The following is a 21,771-nucleotide window of genomic DNA, read 5'->3' as shown; positions in this document are numbered from 1 at the left end:
GACTTATCAACAGTCCCTCGTATTATAGGCTACTGCAAGCAACAGGAAATATGTAACATTATCTCTTTGTAGGTTCATTTATCCAAAAAACTGGCACTCAATGGAATGGAGATGGCTTTTCAAATTTATTCTTCTTGTGAAAGAAGCAGAATATAAATGCAAGCTGAAAAACATACAGTGGTCAAAGGGGTTAATACAGATGTAGCCCCTTAAAGGGGTTGTCCACTAATAGGACAACCCTTTCTCATTTCACGTTTGCCCCTATTTAAAGAATAACACGGGAAAAAAGCAAAAAAAAACCAAAAACTTATGCTCTCCTCCCGTGCTGGCACAGGAATCGGCACTCACTCTCCTTGGGATCAAGCAACATTGTTATGTCACATGAGCCCTGCACCCTATCACTGCCAACTTCACTGTCCATGCCTTCAGACACATAAGTGATCTTGATTACTCATTTGAAGGAGGGGACAGTACAGCAGACTAGCATAGCTTTTTTTTTATTATTATTTTAACGGGGCAAATATGGGGCATAAGAAGGCGTTGAGTAGTGGTCAACCCCCTTAAAGGGAACCAATCATCAGGATTTTCGTATATAAGCTAAAGCCAGTGCTATACTGGCATGATCAAGCTGCTTCTCAACATACCATTAGTGGTCAACTCAGATGTTTACTTTCTTGGATTTGAAAGCCTAAACTTTAAAAAATCATCAGATACTTGATTGGCATTTGCAACGCAGCAGATAATATGGGTGGGTATTCATATGGATTCCTGCCCCCCTGCCGGTTCCTACCTCTCTCTGTCCTCTATGGTAAGTATTATACAAACAATTCACTTTGTTGAAGGACCTGTGTGAGCTCATACCCATGTGACCAGAAGGTGCGGGGCCTCAGCCAACAAAGCTGGATAAAAAGGTCACAAGGGTATGACCTCCCACAGGTCCTGCAAGAGACAAAGTGAATCATTTGTATAATACTTACCATAGAGAACAGAGAGAGGGAGGAACAACAGGCAGGGGGGCGGGAATCCATATGAATACCCACCCATATATCATTTGCTGCGTTGCAAATGCCAATATATTCCTGATGATTGGTTCCCTTTAAAAATGGACATCAAGCATATGCATAATCCCATCAGCATAATTCAGCAAGATCATTGTTCATATAGCAGTAAACACACAATTACCATTGCACTGCAAACAGAAGGTGGGCAGGGTTGTGAAGGGTGGCAAGCAGCCAAGCATTGATGACCACAGTCCGGTCGTGGAAGGATGCACGGCTGTTTACAGTCTTCATCTATGAGGCATTCACCTTTGTGGCAGATCCTTTTGCATTTGTGCACTGCACACTTTAACAGCTGGTTGCATCTCAGGCCACAAGAAATATCAGTAAGATGGCAGGGAATATTGTTCCTAAGCTGAGTAAAGAAAATAGGAGAATTTTATATCGGTATGGTCAAAATACTCCAAAAACATAACGTGACTGGTCTCAAAATGCTATTGTGTTGTTCCATCTGATGACTAGGGGTCCTGCGTCTCACATCCTGGCTCCATACAATGTGGTATAGGTGTGAGCTGCAGGGGCTGTGTGTTGTAGCAATCAGATGGAACGGGTCCTGCGTCTCACATCCTGGCTCCATACAATGTGGTATAGGTGTGAGCTGCAGGGGCTGTGTGTTGTTCTATCTGATGGCTACGGGTCCTGCGTCTCACATCCTGGCTCCATACAATGTGGTATAGGTGTGAGCTGCAGGGGCTGTGTGTTGTAGCAATCAGATGGAACGGGTCCTGCGTCTCACATCCTGGCTCCATACAATGTGGTATAGGTGTGAGCTGCAGGGGCTGTGTGTTGTTCTATCTGATGGCTACGGGTCCTGCGTCTCACATCCTGGCTCCATACAATGTGGTATAGGTGTGAGCTGCAGGGGCTGTGTGTTGTTCTATCTGATGGCTACGGGTCCTGCGTCTCACATCCTGGCTCCATACAATGTGGTACAGGTGTGAGCTGCAGGGGCTGTGTGTTGTTCCATCTGATGGCTACGGGTCCTGCGTCTCACATCCTGGCTCCATACAATGTGGTATAGGTGTGAGCTGCAGGGGCTGTGTATTGTTCCATCTGATGGCTACGGGTCCTGCGTCTCACATCCTGGCTCCATACCATGTGGTATAGGTGTGAGCTGCAGGGGCTGTGTGTTGTAGCAATCAGATGGAACGGGTCCTGCGTCTCACATCCTGGCTCCATACAATGTGGTATAGGTGTGAGCTGCAGGGGCTGTGTGTTGTTCCATCTGATGGCTACGGGTCCTGCGTCTCACATCCTGGGTCCATACAATGTGGTATAGGTGTGAGCTGCAGGGGCTGTGTGTTGTAGCAATCAGATGGAACGGGTCCTGCGTCTCACATCCTGGCTCCATACAATGTGGTATAGGTGTGAGCTGCAGGGGCTGTGTGTTGTTCCATCTGATGACTACGGGTCCTGCGTCTCACATCCTGGCTCCATACAATGTGGTATAGGTGTGAGCTGCAGGGGCTGTGTGTTGTAGCAATCAGATGGAACGGGTCCTGCGTCTCACATCCTGGCTCCATACAATGTGGTATAGGTGTGAGCTGCAGGGGCTGTGTTGTTCTATCTGATGGCTACGGGTCCTGCGTCTCACATCCTGGCTCCATACAATGTGGTATAGGTGTGAGCTGCAGGGGCTGTGTGTTGTTCCATCTGATGACTACGGGTCCTGCGTCTCACATCCTGGCTCCATACCATGTGGTATAGGTGTGAGCTGCAGGGGCTGTGTGTTGTAGCAATCAGATGGAACGGGTCCTGCGTCTCACATCCTGGCTCCATACAATGTGGTATAGGTGTGAGCTGCAGGGGCTGTGTGTTGTTCCATCTGATGACTACGGGTCCTGCGTCTCACATCCTGGGTCCATACCATGTGGTATAGGTGTGAGCTGCAGGGGCTGTGTGTTGTAGCAATCAGATGGAACAGGTCCTGCGTCTCACATCCTGGCTCCATACAATGTGGTATAGGTGTGAGCTGCAGGGGCTGTGTGTTGTTCCATCTGATGGCTACGGGTCCTGCGTCTCACATCCTGGGTCCATACAATGTGGTATAGGTGTGAGCTGCAGGGGCTGTGTGTTGTAGCAATCAGATGGAACGGGTCCTGCGTCTCACATCCTGGCTCCATACAATGTGGTATAGGTGTGAGCTGCAGGGGCTGTGTGTTGTTCCATCTGATGACTACGGGTCCTGCGTCTCACATCCTGGCTCCATACAATGTGGTATAGGTGTGAGCTGCAGGGGCTGTGTGTTGTAGCAATCAGATGGAACGGGTCCTGCGTCTCACATCCTGGGTCCATACAATGTGGTATAGGTGTGAGCTGCAGGGGCTGTGTGTTGTTCCATCTGATGGCTACGGGTCCTGCGTCTCACATCCTGGCTCCATACAATGTGGTATAGGTGTGAGCTGCAGGGGCTGTGTATTGTTCCATCTGATGGCTACGGGTCCTGCGTCTCACATCCTGGCTCCATACAATGTGGTATAGGTGTGAGCTGCAGGGGCTGTGTGTTGTAGCAATCAGATGGAACGGGTCCTGCGTCTCACATCCTGGCTCCATACAATGTGGTATAGGTGTGAGCTGCAGGGGCTGTGTGTTGTTCTATCTGATGGCTACGGGTCCTGCGTCTCACATCCTGGCTCCATACAATGTGGTATAGGTGTGAGCTGCAGGGGCTGTGTGTTGTAGCAATCAGATGGAACGGGTCCTGCGTCTCACATCCTGGGTCCATACAATGTGGTATAGGTGTGAGCTGCAGGGGCTGTGTGTTGTTCCATCTGATGACTACGGGTCCTGCGTCTCACATCCTGGCTCCATACAATGTGGTATAGGTGTGAGCTGCAGGGGCTGTGTGTTGTAGCAATCAGATGGAACGGGTCCTGCGTCTCACATCCTGGCTCCATACAATGTGGTATAGGTGTGAGCTGCAGGGGCTGTGTGTTGTTCCATCTGATGGCTACGGATCCTGCGTCTCACATCCTGGCTCCATACAATGTGGTATAGGTGTGAGCTGCAGGGGCTGTGTGTTGTAGCAATCAGATGGAACGGGTCCTGCGTCTCACATCCTGGGTCCATACAATGTGGTATAGGTGTGAGCTGCAGGGGCTGTGTGTTGTTCCATCTGATTGCTACGGATCCTGCGTCTCACATCCTGGCTCCATACAATGTGGTATAGGTGTGAGCTGCAGGGGCTGTTTGTTGGAGGCCTGAATGTACATAGAAGAGAAACAGCAGAACTCAATGTGTCATTAAAATGTTTTATTAAACGCTTGGTTTTGTTTTTTTTCCATAAAAACGCTGAGATTCTGCATGTAAAAACACTGGCACTTTTTCCATCTGTTTTTTCAGCCTTCTCATTGAAGACTATGGGAAGAAAAAAAAAACAAAACAAAACTAGAACACACAGTTAGTTCAACAGCAACTTTAAACAGAGGACGCGAGGTTTCATGAAATCACATCCACTTTGCTTAAAGTGTTAAGGCCACGTCACACTAAGCAACATCGCTAGCAACATCGCTGCTGAGGCACCACTTTTGTGATGTAGCAGCGATGTTGCTGTGAGGTCGCTGGTTGTTGCTGAATGTCCTGGGCCATTTTTTAGTTGTTGCTCTCCCGCTGTGAAGCACAGATCGCTGTGTGTGACAGCGACAGAGCAACAACTAAAATGTACAGGCAGCAGGAGCCGGCTTCTGCTGACGCTGGTAACCACGGTAAACATCGGGTAACCAAGAAGCCCTTCCCTTGGTTACCCGATATTTACCTTCGTTACCAGCGTCCGCAGCTCTCACGCTGTCAGTGCCGGCTCCTGCTCTGTGCACACAAAGACGGAGTACACATCGGGTAATTAACCCGATGTGTACTGTGGCTAGGTGTGCAGGGAGCCAGCGCTAAGCGGTGTGCGCTGGTAACCAAGGTAAATATCGGGTGGGATACCCGATATTTACCTTAGTTACCAAGTGCAGCATCGCTTCCACGCGGCGCTGGGGGCTGGTCACTGGTGAGATCTGCCTGTGTGACAGCTCACCAGCAACCCAGGTAGCGACGCTCCAGCGATCCCTGCCAGGTCAGGTTGCTGGTGTGATCGCTGGAGCGTCGCTTAGTGTGACATCTCACCAGCGACCTCCTAGCAACTTAGCAGTGATCCCTATCAGGTTGTATCGTTGTTGGGATCGCTGGTAAGTTGTTTAGTGTGACTGGGCCTTTACATTAATTGTCTGCACAAAAAAAAACAAAAAACCTACAGCGGAAAAAAGCATTCTTTACGCCATGTGGGCCTCACTCCCTCTAGACTCATAATTTATATTATGCAAGTAAAATGAAGCCTTTACCTCATGTTTTCCCATACACCACTTCTGAGTGAGATACGTACATGGGGGACATTTGTCCTCACTGTGACATGAATGAAAAACTGCAAATGTAAGAATGAGTAATAAAAAAAATTAGCATTTAGACAGAATCAATCCTGTAATTACAAATCTTATCAATGTTTCTGGAGTTAAAATGTCAAAACTAAGGACTGATAATAAAAATAATTGTCATTCGCCAATAAGTTTTTCTCCTGTGAGAATCTTGGAAAGGTTATGTGTGACGACAATTCTATTTACAGAGAGTAACATCAAAGAGAAAAGGTTAAGTCTCCCATTCACACACCGTTCGTATTTTACACACAGTTTAGTGTGTTTTTTACATTTTGAGCAAATAAAAAACACAAGTAGAAAAGAAAAAAACACAACTCTAGTAGAAAAAAACCCAACAAAAACAGGCGCAAACAGATGTAAAGTGGGTAAAATACAATATCACGATCGTAACACCCCCACCTTCTTCGACTTTTTTTTTGTCACTTTTCATATGAGCGCATTTTGAAAACTGAAACCAGAAATTAACAATTTTCCTTATGGCGTTGTCAAGAAAGCTTTAACTCACAGTTGTTAATTACAGAGCTGGACAATTTCCAACGTTCCTACCAATTGTATACATCAAGCCTTCACATCTCAGCGATAATTACAACCATCACACATCCAATTATGCATTTAATATTTCTTTATGGAATCCAGACGTAATACTCTTTTGCAATAAAAATATATTGCATCAAGCGAATTAGTAATAAGGGAAGGAACTCTGATGGCTTAGTGATGGTCTGAAAAAGCTGCTATCTACAGGTTGTTCGAAGCCAATAGTAAAAAAAAACCCAAAACATCTTAATCTAATGCAGTCACTATACATAATTATGTTCTTCATGCTTAGATATATTTTACTCATCTATCTTAGTAAAGTCAACATGCAAAATGTCAGAAGGTATACCTGGATGGTCACACTCGTGCTGTCTTGTACAAGAGTTTTTGCACTCTGGAGGCCTGGTGCCACATGGTACAGGAGGGTAAATAATGGACTCTCCACAATAGCAGGCAAGCTCGTCAAAGCCTTAAATGAAAGAATCATGGTCACTTAAAATAGTGGCTAATTTCTACTGCCCTGTCTCACTGCTCATCTTTAAAATAGACCGCATTAGGCCGTGTTCACACAAGGTCAGAATTACATTTTTAAAAGCATGCCATAAAACCTATGCAGATTGAGCAATGAAATCTAATTTAATGCATCTTCTGCATACTACAAAAACCACACCAGCTTCCCTATAGAAATTAAACATTTGTCTGCAATAATCTTATCTATGAATGTAGCCAAGAGTAGTGCCCCCATAGAGAAAATTGTCAACTCCTCCATATAATGGCCGAACGTTCTACACGAGAAACAGTGCCAGACTCCTGCTCTAGCAGCTTGTCTCATAGAGAACAAAAGGATTGGCAATGAGAATTCATTCTGTCCCCCGACATTTGAAGTGAGGCAGTTGGAAGGCCTACACACATATACTAAACCACAGGTCTCTATCCACCTTTCTAACCTTAAGGGTATGTGTGCACGTTGCGTTTTATGTTTGACAACAAAGAACTGCACCCTCTGGCAGATTATGACAACTGTAAACACTACGTTTGAGAAAGAAAAACGAATGCGTTTTTACCGTGTTTGTGTTACTGCGTTTTTTAAAAGGAGAAAAAAAATGATAGGATATTTGATAGCTAGGATAGAAAATAAGATAGAAAGAATAGATGGCTGTTTTTATTTTAGTTTTTCTTTTTTTATTTTTTGGATGCGGGGGTGGGGAAAGAAATGGCCCCACCCAACCCTGTTTTTCATGTTCAGCACAGGAACAGTAGCAGCTGCAGGCTGCAACCCTCGGCGGTCTGCTGTACCTTGGCTGGTTATGAAAAATAGAGGAAATCCCATGCTTTTTTTGATTTTTTTAAAAAAATCAATGACGTGGGTCCCCCCATTTCTCTAAAACCAGCCAAGGTACAGAAGACAACTGGGAGCTGATATTAGGCTGGGAAGGGCCAATGTTATTTGGCCCTTTTCAGTCTAACAATAGCAGCGCACAGCCGCCGCAGAAGTGGCGCATCCATAAGTGCCCTGGTGCGGTGGTAATCGGGGTAATAAGGAGTTAATAACAGCCCACGGCTGGCAGGCATCTATGAGACACGCCAACACTAATCTGTAAGTAAATAAACACAAACTCCCAAAAAAATCCTTTTATTTGAAAGACAAAAAAGCCTCCTCTTTCACCACTTTATTAACCCCCAAACACTCCTCCAGGCCGATATAATCCACATGAGGTCCCACGACGCTTCCAGCACTGCTACATCTGACGCTCACATCGAGCTCTATAGAACAAGACTGTCGGCTGTGAGCTCCACGCAGCAACTGAAGTGAGTCACGCTATTAGCGGTGACATCACTCAGGTTAGCCACAGCTGGAGTCCTCCACCTGTGACAGCAAATCACACAAGTGACTGAAGTGAGCTGCGCAATCAGCAGTGCCATCACTCAGGTGATTGGCGGTCATAGCTGGAGTACTGCACCTGTGACCGTAACAGAAGTGAGCCACAGGTGGAGGACTCAGATGAGTGACGTCACCGCTGAAGGCGCGACTCACTGCAGAAGCGGCCTGAACCTCACAGTGGTGAACACATGACGTCAATGCCGCGACACACGCCGTACAGCAAGGCCCGCAGCTCTGACGTCAAGGGTTCAGCCGCGTTGTGATCGTGCGGCTCTGTCTGAACTCACAACGGGCAGTCTTGCTCTATGACGCTCGCTGTGACAGGACAGGGATATAGCAGAGCTGAATCTCTGTGGGACCTCGTGTGGATTGCTTCGGACCTGGAGGCGTGTTTGGGAGGTTAATAAAGTGGTGAAAGTGTGTGCTTTTTATTTTATTTCAAATAAAGGATTTTTTGGCTGTTTGTGGTTATTAACTTTCACTTACAGATTAGTGATGCGGGGTGTCTCATAGATGCCTGACATTACTAACCTGGGGCTGCTATAGGCTGCCAATAACTCCTTATTTCCCAGATTACCACCGCACCAGGGTAATCGTGATGAGCCGGGTAAAGTCCCGGGACTGTCGGATCTAATGGATGCGGCAATTCCAGACGGCTGTCACTCAGTGTGTGGGCGCATCTGACTGCAATCAATCAGACAGGGGGAAGCAGTGAACATGTATGAGTCTAATGAGCGAGTTACCTTGCGTAATTTGTTACCTTGCGTAATTTGTTACATGCGTTTTGCCTTCCATTTTTCAACCCCTCATTGAGTTCTATTGCTGCCAAAAATGCAAAAAGAATTGACATGCTGCCTTTTTTGTGAAAGATTTTGACAAATATTTGATAAATAAAACGCTGACAAAAAAAAAAAAATGCGACGTGCGCATGGAAATTCTGATTTTGCACAGAATTTGCTGGGGAAGCAAAAGCATGCAGTTTGTTAAGGATAAATTTATAATGCGACCTAAACGCAAGAAAAACCGCAACGTGCGCATCCAGCTCACTTCCACCTCACAGTAGTGATCTCCAGCCCCCCCCCCCCCCAATTACCAGTATAATGACAGCCAAAGCTTTTCTACAGGAATCACACTGAAGCAGTTTACCAAGATCCAGGGGTTTCTACCTTTGCCCCATTCTAATCTTCTCTTCTGTGTGGGGCTACTCAAATACCGTACAACAATCTGGATTGGTGGTGGGAGTATCATGGTTTGGAGCTGCATGAGTGCTACCACCTGTGGGGAGCTATAAATGCAATCATGTACTGGGACATACTGAAGCAGAGCAGGGAAGTATGCTCATGATAACGATCACTGCCTTGCTTAAGAAAATGAGGGTAAGGCTATGTGCGCACGTTGCGTACTAGCCTGCAGAAATTTCTGCAGCGATCTGAAGAGCACATGTGCGCTTTAGATCGCTGCAGAAATGTCCGTAGTGAGCGCCGATTCCATGCGCTCTGCCTGCAGCTCCTGCCATAGACAGAGCAGGAGCTGCCGGCAAAGCGCAGGAAAGAAGTGACATGTCACTTCTTTTTGCGCAGCGCTTCGGCAGTAGCCGAAGCGCTGCGCTCTGAGACGCCACGTGCGCACGGCCCCTGCACAATCTCCATAGACTGTGCAGGGGACGCAGGACGCATGCAGTTACGCTGCGCTGCAAAGCGCAGCGTAACTGCATGAATTTACGCAACGTGCGCACATAGCCTAAATGTGCCAGACCTAAACCCTATTGAACATCTGTGGGTCATCCTCAAACAGAAGGTGGAGGAGAGCAAGGTCTCTAACATCCACCAGCTCCGTGATAGAACCATTTGTGGATGTTGGCTATTTATTGCTTTGTTATAAGATATTTCATTTATGCCACTTGTGGTCTTTTTGTTATATGTGGTATGTGACCATCACTAGCTACTCTAGCTATACTTACAAACTGTTGCAGCAACTGCATTAAATGTACCACCCTTTGTGGTGCAGTTCTTTATCCCACCAATATCCAAATATATGTTCGCCTATGTATAATGAAATTCTTTTACGGTTTTTGGCACCGGCACTTTGTATAATACATTTTCTATTTTGAATATCATATTTTGTGATTCCGTAGTATTTTGTAGGTTGTATCCGTGATGTCATCATGGAGGAATGAAAGAGGATTCCAATGGATCCTGTGAAGCCTTGCAAAACTCCATGCTCAAGAGACGTACGGCATTGCTTGAAAATAATGGTGGCCACACAAAATATACTCACACTTTGAGCACAACTTGGCCATTTTCACTTAGGGGTGTACTCACTTTTGTTGCCAGCGGTTTAAACATTAACGGCTGTATGTTGAGCTATTTCAGGCACACCAAATTTACCCTGTTATACAAACTGTACACTGACTACTTTACATTGTATCAACATGTCGTCTCTGCAGTGTTGTCCCATGAAAAGATACAATATTTACAAAATTGTGAGGAGTGCACTCACTTTTGTGATATACTATAAATACATATATAACACTAACACTGGCTCATCTGCACTGCCCCATTGCCTATTGGTCTGAGGGCCTAGCACTTGGAATGAAAATAAGTTTGTGTAAACGAGCCCTAAGGGTGATCAGTTTATTCTAGGCAGTATCACACACTGATCTTTACGGTCACATGCTACAATTATGATATCAGGGGTGAGAACAGCCTACTTGTTTGCCAGCAGGTTTGACAGTTCCCACGATGGCATGGTAGATCACATCTGTGAAGGCCGCAGTTTAGTTTATGACCACAAATTAAGGAGCACTTATGTTCTTTATCCTGTGAAGAAACACAGAACAGTATTTACAGTCAGAATACAATTTCTATTCTCTCAAACAAATAAAAGCATTTCTGACACTACTCTTAAAACCTTAAATCATGTTATATTCCACTACTGAAAAACCTTACTAGAAAGGTATACAAATACGGTAATCCCAACCCGGCACCAGGGTCCTGCAGCCCTCTTCCGGAGTGCAGTGTGTGGTGGCACCAGCCCTTCTGATAACTGCTCTGCCAGACTGCACTATCTCTATAGGGACTAGGAACAGCAGCAGGGATTACGGCAAGCCAGCAATCTACTGCCATTGTCCAACAACCCTCCAGTCACTCATATCTGCGCCAATAAAATGGTCTTTATATACTTTGTAAAGAAATTAACTAGCTCTCTTGGAAACTTTCTGAAGACATTTGCTTTGTTATCCTTGTTCTCTACACTGCAAGTTTGTAAGTTCTTCAGTGAGGCCCATTTACATGGGAATTTGGGCTAGAACATCACTATTTCCCATCAGTATTTGGTAACCCACTGTTAATTAGGGCTAAGGAAAGTACCATCTTAGTAAGCAATGACAAATCACCTGCCTATGCAATCACCTAGGATCACATGCTTGTAAAAAAGGCTTGTCAGCTGAAACGTAGCACACAGGTCACTTTTATTGAGAATGCCAATGCCGCTGGTGTCGTCACTTTTTGGATTACAAGTGAGAATCCCACGGAATAAATCTCTTGGGGCCTCCACCTTTTATATGTAATACTTTATCTTCCACTACCACTTTGTTTCATCAATAATGATCACAAGGGGGTCCAACCACTGGGCCTCCACCAATCCTGAGAATAAAGGGGTTGTATCTCTGATTCAACCCTTTCATAGTGTTTCCTTGGCAAAAGGATGTTCACTCACAGTCACCGGCTATACAGGGAGCTACAAGACAACTGAAAAGGGATGGGGACAGCTGCAGCTCCCTGCACATCTGTGCAGAAAAGCACTAATGTGATCACTAAAGTCCTAGAACTGGGAGGAAGAGGGGGGGGTTACAGAAGTCATTGCACATAATGACAAGGTAATGGCAAAACCTAGTGATATACAATTACTTACCATGATGGGTATACCCTTTAAGCTCAAAAATATGTTCTACATTATTTTAACAGAAATGATTGAGAAGATGATCCAGTGTAGTGCAGCATTACAATTCAGAAGTCTCAGCACCCAGCAGCTATTAGCCATTGTAGACAACAAAATACATCAACTCACCACACAGCAAATGTCACTGCATTTATGTCGCCCGCACTGTCGTTTCTTATTACAACGCTTGTCACAAATGAACGTGAGATCTTCTGTAGTTGGAGAGGCAGAAGGAAAAAAAACAAAAAAAAAAAACAAATGAAGGTTTATAAACACATTTGAGGTCAGTGTAACCTGTTGAATATCTGTTATTCTGGCTAGTAACTGTTTAATTTCCTGCACTGGAGATGGGATGTAAAATTGGCATCAGGCGAGTCATTATTATTTTCTTTTTAAATCATATTTTCTTCTGTGAGCTTCATGCTTTGATATCCAGGACAACCGGTATAAAGCCCCGCATAGCTATACAGCACATTGGACAATGCTAAAGACACACTCAAAATAACGTGGATGTCTTTTTGTCCAAAATGACTGCAGAAAGTTTGCCTCAAGCTTTTTTCCTGTACACCATCTGTAAATCTGACAGGCACTGGGTCACTAGGCAAGCCAGGTCACCACAGCAGGTGAATCCTGCCACAATACAACCAATTTCCAATACCAGTCTCAGATCATTAGTGGTGAAAGAAGCTAGCCAACATGGACGGTTTAAAAAAAATGATTCAAAAGGAGCATTTCTACCTCACATTTAAAAAAGGTGTCTTAAATCTATTAGTGGTTTCCTTTTCTAAATTTATACTATTCTATTTAGTAATGTATTTTTTACATGCTTCCAATAAGGCTAGGGGTGCACCAATAGGGACTTTTAGTAGAACATACCGTATTTTTCGGACTATAAGACGCACCTGACCATAAGACGCACCCTGGTTTTAGAGGCGGAAAATAGGAAAATAAAATTTTAAGCAGAAAATGTGGTCATGACACACATATGGGGCGAGGATCTGCTGCTGACACTATTATAGGGTAATGTCCTGCTCATATACTCCCCAGCCTGCTCATATACTCCCCATGCTGCTCATATACTCCCCAGCCTGCTCATATACTCCCCAGCCTGCTATATACCCTCATCCTCCTCATATACTCCCCAGCCTGCTATATACACCCCATGCTGCTCATAATATACCCCTATCCTGCTCATATACTCCCCAACCTGCTCATATACTCCCCAGCCTGCTCATATAATCCCCATGCTGCTATATACCCTCATCCTGCTCATATACTCCCCATGCTGCTCATATACTCCCCAGCCTGCTATATACCCTCATCCTCCTCATATACTCCCCAGCCTGCTATATACACCCCATGCTGCTCATAATATACCCCTATCCTGCTCATATACTCCCCAACCTGCTCATATACTCCCCATGCTGCTATATACCCTCATCCTGCTCATATACTCCCCAGCCTGCTATATACCCTCATCCTGCTCATATACTCTCCATGCAGCTCATATACTCCCCAGCCTGCTATATACCCTCATCCTGCTCATATACTCTCCATGCAGCTCATATACTCCCCAGCCTGCTATATACCCTCATCCTGCTCATATACTGCCCATGCTGCTCATATACTCCCCAGCCTGCTATATACCCTCATCCTGCTCATATACTGCCCATGCTGCTCATATACTCCCCAGCCTGCTATATACCCTCATCCTGCTCATATACTGCCCATGCTGCTCATATACTCCCCAGCCTGCTCATATACTCCCCAGCCTGCTATATACCCTCATCCTCCTCATATACTCCCCAGCCTGCTATATACACCCCATGCTGCTCATAATATACCCCTATCCTGCTCATATACTCCCCAACCTGCTCATATACTCCCCAGCCTGCTCATATACTCCCCATGCTGCTATATACCCTCATCCTGCTCATATACTCCCCATGCTGCTCATATACTCCCCAGCCTGCTATATACCCTCATCCTCCTCATATACTCCCCAGCCTGCTATATACACCCCATGCTGCTCATAATATACCCCTATCCTGCTCATATACTCCCCAACCTGCTCATATACTCCCCAGCCTGCTCATATACTCCCCAGCCTGCTCATATACTCCCCATGCTGCTATATACCCTCATCCTGCTCATATACTCCCCATGCAGCTCATATACTCCCCAGCCTGCTATATACCCTCATCCTGCTCATATACTCTCCATGCAGCTCATATACTCCCCAGCCTGCTATATACCCTCATCCTGCTCATATACTCTCCATGCAGCTCATATACTCCCCAGCCTGCTATATACCCTCATCCTGCTCATATACTGCCCATGCTGCTCATATACTCCCCAGCCTGCTATATACCCTCATCCTGCTCATATACTGCCCATGCTGCTCATATACTCCCCAGCCTGCTATATACCCTCATCCTGCTCATATACTGCCCAGCCTGCTATATACCCTCATCCTGCTCATATACTCCCCATGCTGCTCATAATAAACCCCTATCCTGATCTTATACCCCCACCATCCTGGTGTATGGCTGCATCCTGTGGCAGATAAAAAAATAAACGTTCATACTCCCCTCACCTCACTCCCTGCAGCACCGCTCCTCTTACCGTCTATGTCAGCGGCAGCGACACTGAATGCAGCCGTCCTCCTGCGGCATCGCGATGTCCTCCGGTGGTCTGTGCCGGCGGCTGCGTGTGGACACATGCGCACAGCGATGAAGTCATCGCTGTGCGCGCCGCTAGTCACAAGTCAGCTGAGCAGCACAGACAGGAGACCGCAGTGCTGAAGGGGAACGGTGAGTAATGTGTACTGATTCACTGCCCCCCGCACTGATGATGATGCGCGGGGGGCAGTGAATACAGCCGCACATGATCACTCCAGGCTGCAGTTGCCAGGGGTGATCATGCGGGCCGGCTGTTTATTCCCTATCACCCTGCCCACCTGTCAGCGCCGACTTCATCGCTGAGAGATGGGCGGGAGGATGGGCGTGCATATTAAATGCAGTGTGGAAGTAGAAAAATATAGCACTCACCAGATTACTTTGCTGTGCAGGATCCTGTTTATTAAACAGCGGAGGTTACATGTGCGGAGAGGGCTGGTGGGGAGAGGGAGTGAACGCCGTGGCAGACTTCTGCCACGGCGTTCACTCCCTCTCCCCACCAGCCCTCTCCGCACATGTAACCTCCGCTGTTTAATAAACAGGATCCTGCACAGCAAAGTAATCTGGTGAGTGCTATATTTTTCTACTTCCACACTGCGTTATTTGCTACCTTTGGATATAAGCACCCCAGTGTTTGCCTCTAGCCTCTGAATACGAGACTTTCTCCTACATTGGATGGAATGGCTGGCTATATGTAAAGTAGTGCCCTGGAAAATCTCTCTCACATATCTGAATGAGTGCATATTAAATGAGCGGGCCCACGTGGTCACGGCAGGCTGCTACAGCCTGCTCGTGCCACCGATGACTCGCTCCACCGCAGGACCCACATTCCCCGCAGCCAGTCAGACCATAAGACGCACCCCCAACTTTCCCCCAACATTTGGGGGGAAAAAAAGTGTGTCTTATGGTCCGAAAAATACGGTATATACACCTCCATTCAAGGAGCTCTAATAACTACTTTCAGGTCAGTAATGCTGACTGCCAACAAACCGCTACATTTGGAGTTTAGGGTCAAATAGATTTAACATCCCATATCTATACAATGAATTTGAATAAGCAGCCTTTGTAACATAGCCCATAACTATCATGTGCTTGGTAGCTTTCATCACCAACTAGAAGGTTGGGTGGTGAGACATTTAATACGGTAGGTGCATCTTCATGTTACCAGCGCAGATGTGTGATGTTATCAGGGTAATGTTGCAGTAGAATTCAAGCAATACATTGTGCCCAGTGAAATTAATAGATTATCCATGGAGGCCAAAGACTGGCCAGGTTCTCCAGAGAGATCCACTTTGTTTCCATCTGCTCCAACTAATCATGGACTCCCCTCTATGCATTAAGAATGACCTAACCAGTTCACGTAACCCATTTCGGAATACCCAAACATCCTCTTCAGCAAAAATATTACACAACAGCAAAGTAAATGTAAAACAAAAGAAAAAAAAACAACCAAAACAATGTTCAGAAAATCCCGCTACATTGTTACATATGGATATAAAGACAGCATGGAAATGGCTTACCTTCATTGTGTATCAGTGCACACAGAACTTCCTGTAGAAGAACATAATGGTTAATAAAACTGAAAATACACAAGCAAAGATCAAGTCTGATACAACTACACTCCTAAAGAGCTTTACATTTACAAGCTTACACTATTGGTTTACTGGCCTTTTAAAAAGACCTTTTACAGAATGTAAATCCCCATTTCAACTCTATAGTGCAGGGCATGTTATTAACTTTGTCACACTCAATTTGTGTTCATACATTATCTAAAAAAAAAAAAAAAAAAAAACACAACAAAAAAAACGTTTGAGCACCACTCTGGGGAAGTGAGCACTTTTCCTTTGTTCTTCAGCTCCTGTGCACATTTGCGCTGTTATTGGACTCAACAATCGCAATATTACGCAGTTATCAAGTCTGGTCCAGAGTTGTACCACATGACCCTCATTGTGACCATCTGGATGAGAGCGTTGGCCTGGAAGTCACTTTCTCCATCTAACACTGACAGCTTTGTGGTGAGTCTTATGGAAATTGTGTAAAGAAAGTGACTTGATCCTTACTGAAGACTCTGTGATCCATATAATTAACCATTACTAAATTTTTCCCAGTGAGGCTCTATAAACATGATGTGAGCAGTTTGCAAAATACACCTGAGTAGTCACTGAGGTTCTGCTGCTAACCCTAAAAGTCAAGCTTCTCAGCCCATTTCTGCCTTGACTGACGTTCCTCTAGTGGAGATAAGTCATCACAAGCCGGCTCTGGTGGCATCTGGCACATGGGTGGTGAAGCGATGTGTATCGGCCTCAACCTCATCTCAGAATGCAGTGGATGGTGCCGGAGTGGCTTGTGATGGTTCCGCTTACAATCAAATTGAACACAGGAAAGCTATTACTGGCAAGGTGTTAGGCTGTATCATTCAATAGTATGCACATGGCTATCCATCATAGTCATCACAGTCTTAAGACAAGGCTATAAACAGAATACCTTTGTTTTAAAGCCACATCGGCAGGATATGTTGGACATACGAGAACATGGGCCACATTCTCCTTCGTGACAGAGATTCTCACAGGTATGAATGAAGTCTGAATAATACAGAAATTAGTGACTGATTACTATGATACGGTGTAAAAAAAAATTTCAAGTTTAATAATATTAATGGACAATATATTGAATCTTGTGTGAAGTGAAATGTGCAAAAAACCTAGGTGTTATACAAAGTAATGTTGTAGGAACCCCATCCATATTTCACCTATCATTCCAACCATATGCATTGCATTATTGCACTGTATCAGTGGGAGTCTATTGAGATACAGACAGAGCTGCATTGGTCTGAGGCATATGTTCTGCCATAATGGATGAACACAGTGTGAACTTTGATTAACTAATAACTACTCCTTTCATACGTTAATATGAGAAATACTGTAGTATATCATAATAGAAATACTACTTTCCTCATTTTTCAGTCACTTTGTACCCTGCTCTGATTATTCACTCAAAAATTTCTCAAATCTGCCTATAAATCTGTTTGCAGTGAGGGATCAGATTAGTAAGGGTTTGTGCCCACGATCAGGGCTGCCTGTGTCCTGGACGCAGCGCGTCCTGACCTGCGGGGCCGTGCAGCTCCTCCGCAGGAGTCCACAGCTGCTTGTACCCACGATCAGTGTTCAGTGCGCTGCGGTCTCTCGCTTGTGTTCTCCCTATGGAGGACGCAGGCGACTGCAGCAAACAACTGACATACTGCGGTCTGGAAAGACGCACCGCAGATCAGCGTTTGCTGCGGAAAATACAAGCACAGGGGGCACGGGGTTTCTAGAAATCCATCCACTAGGCTTGTACTGTACAATGCAGCTACATCCAAAACGCCGCAAACACTGATCGTGGGCACGCACCCTACTCCTGTCTACAAAAACCGTATGACGAGAGAATGGAGAAACAAGAGGGAGAGAAAAGCAGAAAGGCACAGAGAAACTACCGAGGCCTCTGGTGCAGGGAAAAAAATTGCTAAAAATGCAGGATATGAGTCATTGATGGGCAGAAATAATGTTATTTCTCATGTAAACACATAAGGCAACTTATTCTGGAACCATGTGAAGCTGCAGTTATACTTTAAAGGGGTTATCCAGTACCAGGACAATCCATTCCTGATTGCTATAATCCCCCTCAAAAATAACTAGAGCCTGTACTTAACTATGGGGCTGGCACTATTTCAGCGATGTCAGGTCTCGCAGAAGGTGAGGTCATGTGAGCCCTGCAGCCAATGAGCAGCCGCGAATGGTCTGCTTCATGCTCACCTTCAGTGTATGAAACGCACACCCGGCAGGAGTGAGAACTGATGCTGCTCTCTGACTTCCTCCAGAGGCCAGTCATGGCTGAAGGAAGGGAGAGTGAAGAGGACCATTAGAGGCTGCCACGTCACAGTGTCCAGGTGCGGATATCACTAACGGCGCAGGCACCAGAGAAGATACACCCTTATTATTTCAGTAGGGGTAGTCTAGCAATTAAGAAGGGTTGTCCGAGTTCTGAACAACACTTAAAAACACATTAATTTTTTTTTTTTAGTTTTTGATGAATACAAAGTAACGTGATCGCTATGAATTTTGGTGTACCGAATCAAATAAAATCACATCAGTTTCCTCCAGTCACACAGTTTTCCCACAAAACGCTGTTTACTAAAGAACTTACAGTAATAGCAAAACATTATATATCATTTTAAACTATAACATTTAGATATGCTGAATACGCAAAAAGACATGCTGAATATGCAATCAATATAACTGAGAAAATCTGCTTAATAAGCAGATAAAAACTGCAGACGTTGGCATTTTATGGCTACATAAGTAGTGTGAAAACCAATGGCAGCATTCAGTCATTCAAGAGGCTTACAAATCGCAGCAAATTTAACTCTTAAAATGTTTTTTGTTGAATATGCATTCAAATATCCAACACTTGAACAGTTGGTGGATGGAGCAGGAATGATCCTGATATATTCTGTTACATCTGTAGTTGTTTTACAGCACCCAATCAAAAGAACAAATATATGTACCTTTGTGGGTAAAGCTTATGCATATTTTGGTGTTAAAAAGGGTTACCAGGAAAAACTTTGAGTACCACAAAGTGTGAAGGAGATTGTTGACAACCTGATGGTGTGGGGAGCCTCAAAACCATGCTGATGTCTGCTATTTATATTATTTTCTCCCTATTTAAAATTTACCTAACTATTGATTTCTTGGTTAGACGGTAGACTCGATTTTTTTTATATGAAAAATATATTATGAGCCATCGCAACTTTAGATTTTCTTATTACCCCTTATAACTGACTGGCTTTAAAACCTTTAAGGCTGGTTTCACATTGGCGTTTTTTTGCCGTCGGCAAAAAAACCCGCAGAACGCATCTTAACGGATCTATTGTCTGCTCAATGCAATGTCAATGGACTTGCGACAATATGCGTTTGCTTGCGTTTTTGTGCGCTAGTATCAGGATCCGGTGAATTGCAGTTTTTTTTACCTATTATCAAAAACGCAACTTGTGTTTTTCACCTTCGTCCAAAAACTGCATGTCACCGGATCCTGTACATTGCGGCAGTAGCTGCAATGTATTTCAATGGGGGCCGGATCCGGTTTTAACAGTTGCGGTTGTATGCTGCAGGAAAGATCCTGTTTGCTATACAGAACATGGCCTGAATATCTCACACGCACGCACGCACGCACGCACTCGTCTAGAGCTGTATCCACACTAATGGCAGATTCAGCTCATTCCCGACCACATGACTCAAACTGCAAGTCACAGGATCCAGTAAATAACACTTGCGTTTGCATGCATTCAACTCAAATGCAACAGGATCCAGTCACATGCAGTTTTCGTTTTTTGCCTCTAGTCAAAAAAAACGCTGGTGTGAAACCAGCCTAATCAAACTTCTCATTTGTGAAAACGTTTAACATATTTATCACTTAATTTTTAGAATCAGCCAGCACCTAGCATTTGGGTAAACTTAGCAAAAATTCTTAGGTCAGCAGAATTTTTTGTTTCAAATATAGATCACTATTTATTCAAATCAAGACACTGTTTTATGAAATACTCCCAAAAGAATATTCTGCAAGTCACTTTCTATATACGCAGTGTCTTGGCTAACCTATGGTAGAAATGCTGTAAATTTACGAGAAACAATGGAACAAATATCTAGACAGTTACATATAATGTGAGTGACAGGTGCTGTCTAAAAACATCTTTACGAACAGTGTGTCTGAAAACGCATGTAGAAATGGAGATTACCATGAGATCCACAAGGCAGAGGTTTTCCACAGGTCTTCCCACAGGATGGAATAGGATCAGTGCAGGTTTTCCTGTCCACACAACCCAACTCCAGTAATTTACTTAATGGAGTTTGTCCACAGGGACAGAAACGCACAATCTGGGGAAGTCGCGGGCAAGGCTGGCAGGGCTGTGGATGGCAGACCTCCGTACACCCATGTTTTCCACAATTTAGTTTCCTAGACAGAGACAACTTATGAGTTTATCTTATACAATTATCACAATAATTCACACTTTATTTTATGGAGATACATTTTAAAATGTGGGAAATGTCTTCTATATTCCACTCCCCACTAATCTAAAAGGTCCAGTCACACTAAGCAACTTACCAGCGATCCCAACAACGATAGGGATCGCTGGTAAGTTGCTAGGAGGTTGCTGGTGAGATGTCACACTGCGACGCTCCAGCGATCCCACCAGCAACCTGACCTGGCAGGGATCGCTGGAGCGTCGCTACACAAGTTGCTGGTGAGCTCACCAGCAACCAGTGACCAGCCCCCAGCGCCGCGTGGAAGCTGCTGCGCTTGGTAACTAAGGTAAATATCGGGTAACCAACCCGATATTTACCTTGGTTACCACCGCAGGGAGCTACACGTGCAGAGAGCAGGGAGCAGCGCACACTGAGCGCTGGCTCCCTGCTCTCCTAGTTACAGCACACATCGGGTTAATTACACGATGTGTGCTGCAGCTACATGTGCACAGAGCAGGGAGCAGTGCACACTGCTTAGCGCTGGCTCCTTGCTCTCCTAGTTACAGCACACATGGGGTTAATTTCCCGATGTGTGCTGCAGCTAAATGTGCACAGAGCAGGGAGCAGCGCACACTGCTTAGCGCTGGCTCCTTGCTCTCCTAGTTACAGCACACATCGGGTTAATTAACCCGATGTGTCCTGCAGCTACATGTGCACACAGCAGGAGCCGGCAGCACAGGCAGTGAGAGCAGCGGAGGCTGGTATCAAAGGTAAATATCGGGTAACCAAGGACAGGGCTTCTTGGTTACCCGATGTTTACATTGGTTACCAGCCTCCACAGAAGCCGGCTCCCTGCTGCCTGCACATTTAGTTGTTGCTGTCTCGCTGTCACACACAGCGATCTGTGCTTCACAGCGGGACAGCAACAACTAAAAAATGGCCCATGATATTCAGCAACAACCAACGACCTCACAGCAGGGGCCAGGTTGTTGCTGGATGTCACACACAGCAACATCGCTAGCAACATCACAAAAGTTGTTCGTTAGCAGCGATGTTGCTAGCGATGTTGCTTAGTGTGACGGGGCCTTAAAACAATCCTCCTTTGTTCTTAATATGCACAGATCGAATCACTTCCTATACCGGATACAATGAATCCATGTAATGAGCGCTTCATTAGGAGTCATCTACTACTTGATGGATATAGAATGATGATATTTGGGACTGCTAGCAATGCGAGTGGTTAAGTGATCAATATAAAGCCTATTTGCT

The 21,771-nt window shown here is 45.1% G+C and overlaps 1 protein-coding gene across 1 annotated transcript in view; it reads right to left on the bottom strand.

The window, feature by feature from the left end:
- NFX1 (nuclear transcription factor, X-box binding 1) overlaps positions 1-21,771 on the bottom strand; it is a 154,724-nt gene that overhangs the window by 37,120 nt on the left and 95,833 nt on the right. The window contains exons 9-16 of the mRNA XM_075314894.1: positions 20,274-20,491; positions 16,988-17,085; positions 16,024-16,054; positions 11,955-12,037; positions 10,597-10,705; positions 6,354-6,473; positions 5,381-5,460; positions 1,183-1,413 (exon numbers count right to left, since the gene is read on the bottom strand). Of these exons, the coding sequence (XP_075171009.1) occupies positions 1,183-1,413; positions 5,381-5,460; positions 6,354-6,473; positions 10,597-10,705; positions 11,955-12,037; positions 16,024-16,054; positions 16,988-17,085; positions 20,274-20,491 (970 nt within the window). The remainder of the gene's footprint in view (positions 1-1,182; positions 1,414-5,380; positions 5,461-6,353; positions 6,474-10,596; positions 10,706-11,954; positions 12,038-16,023; positions 16,055-16,987; positions 17,086-20,273; positions 20,492-21,771) is intronic.

This window comes from Anomaloglossus baeobatrachus, chromosome 6 (genome assembly GCF_048569485.1).
Source record: "Anomaloglossus baeobatrachus isolate aAnoBae1 chromosome 6, aAnoBae1.hap1, whole genome shotgun sequence".
Taxonomy (NCBI): Eukaryota; Metazoa; Chordata; class Amphibia; order Anura; family Aromobatidae; genus Anomaloglossus; species Anomaloglossus baeobatrachus.
The sequence above is the reverse complement of the archived record's forward strand: the minus strand, read 5'-3'. Positions and strand labels throughout refer to the sequence as shown.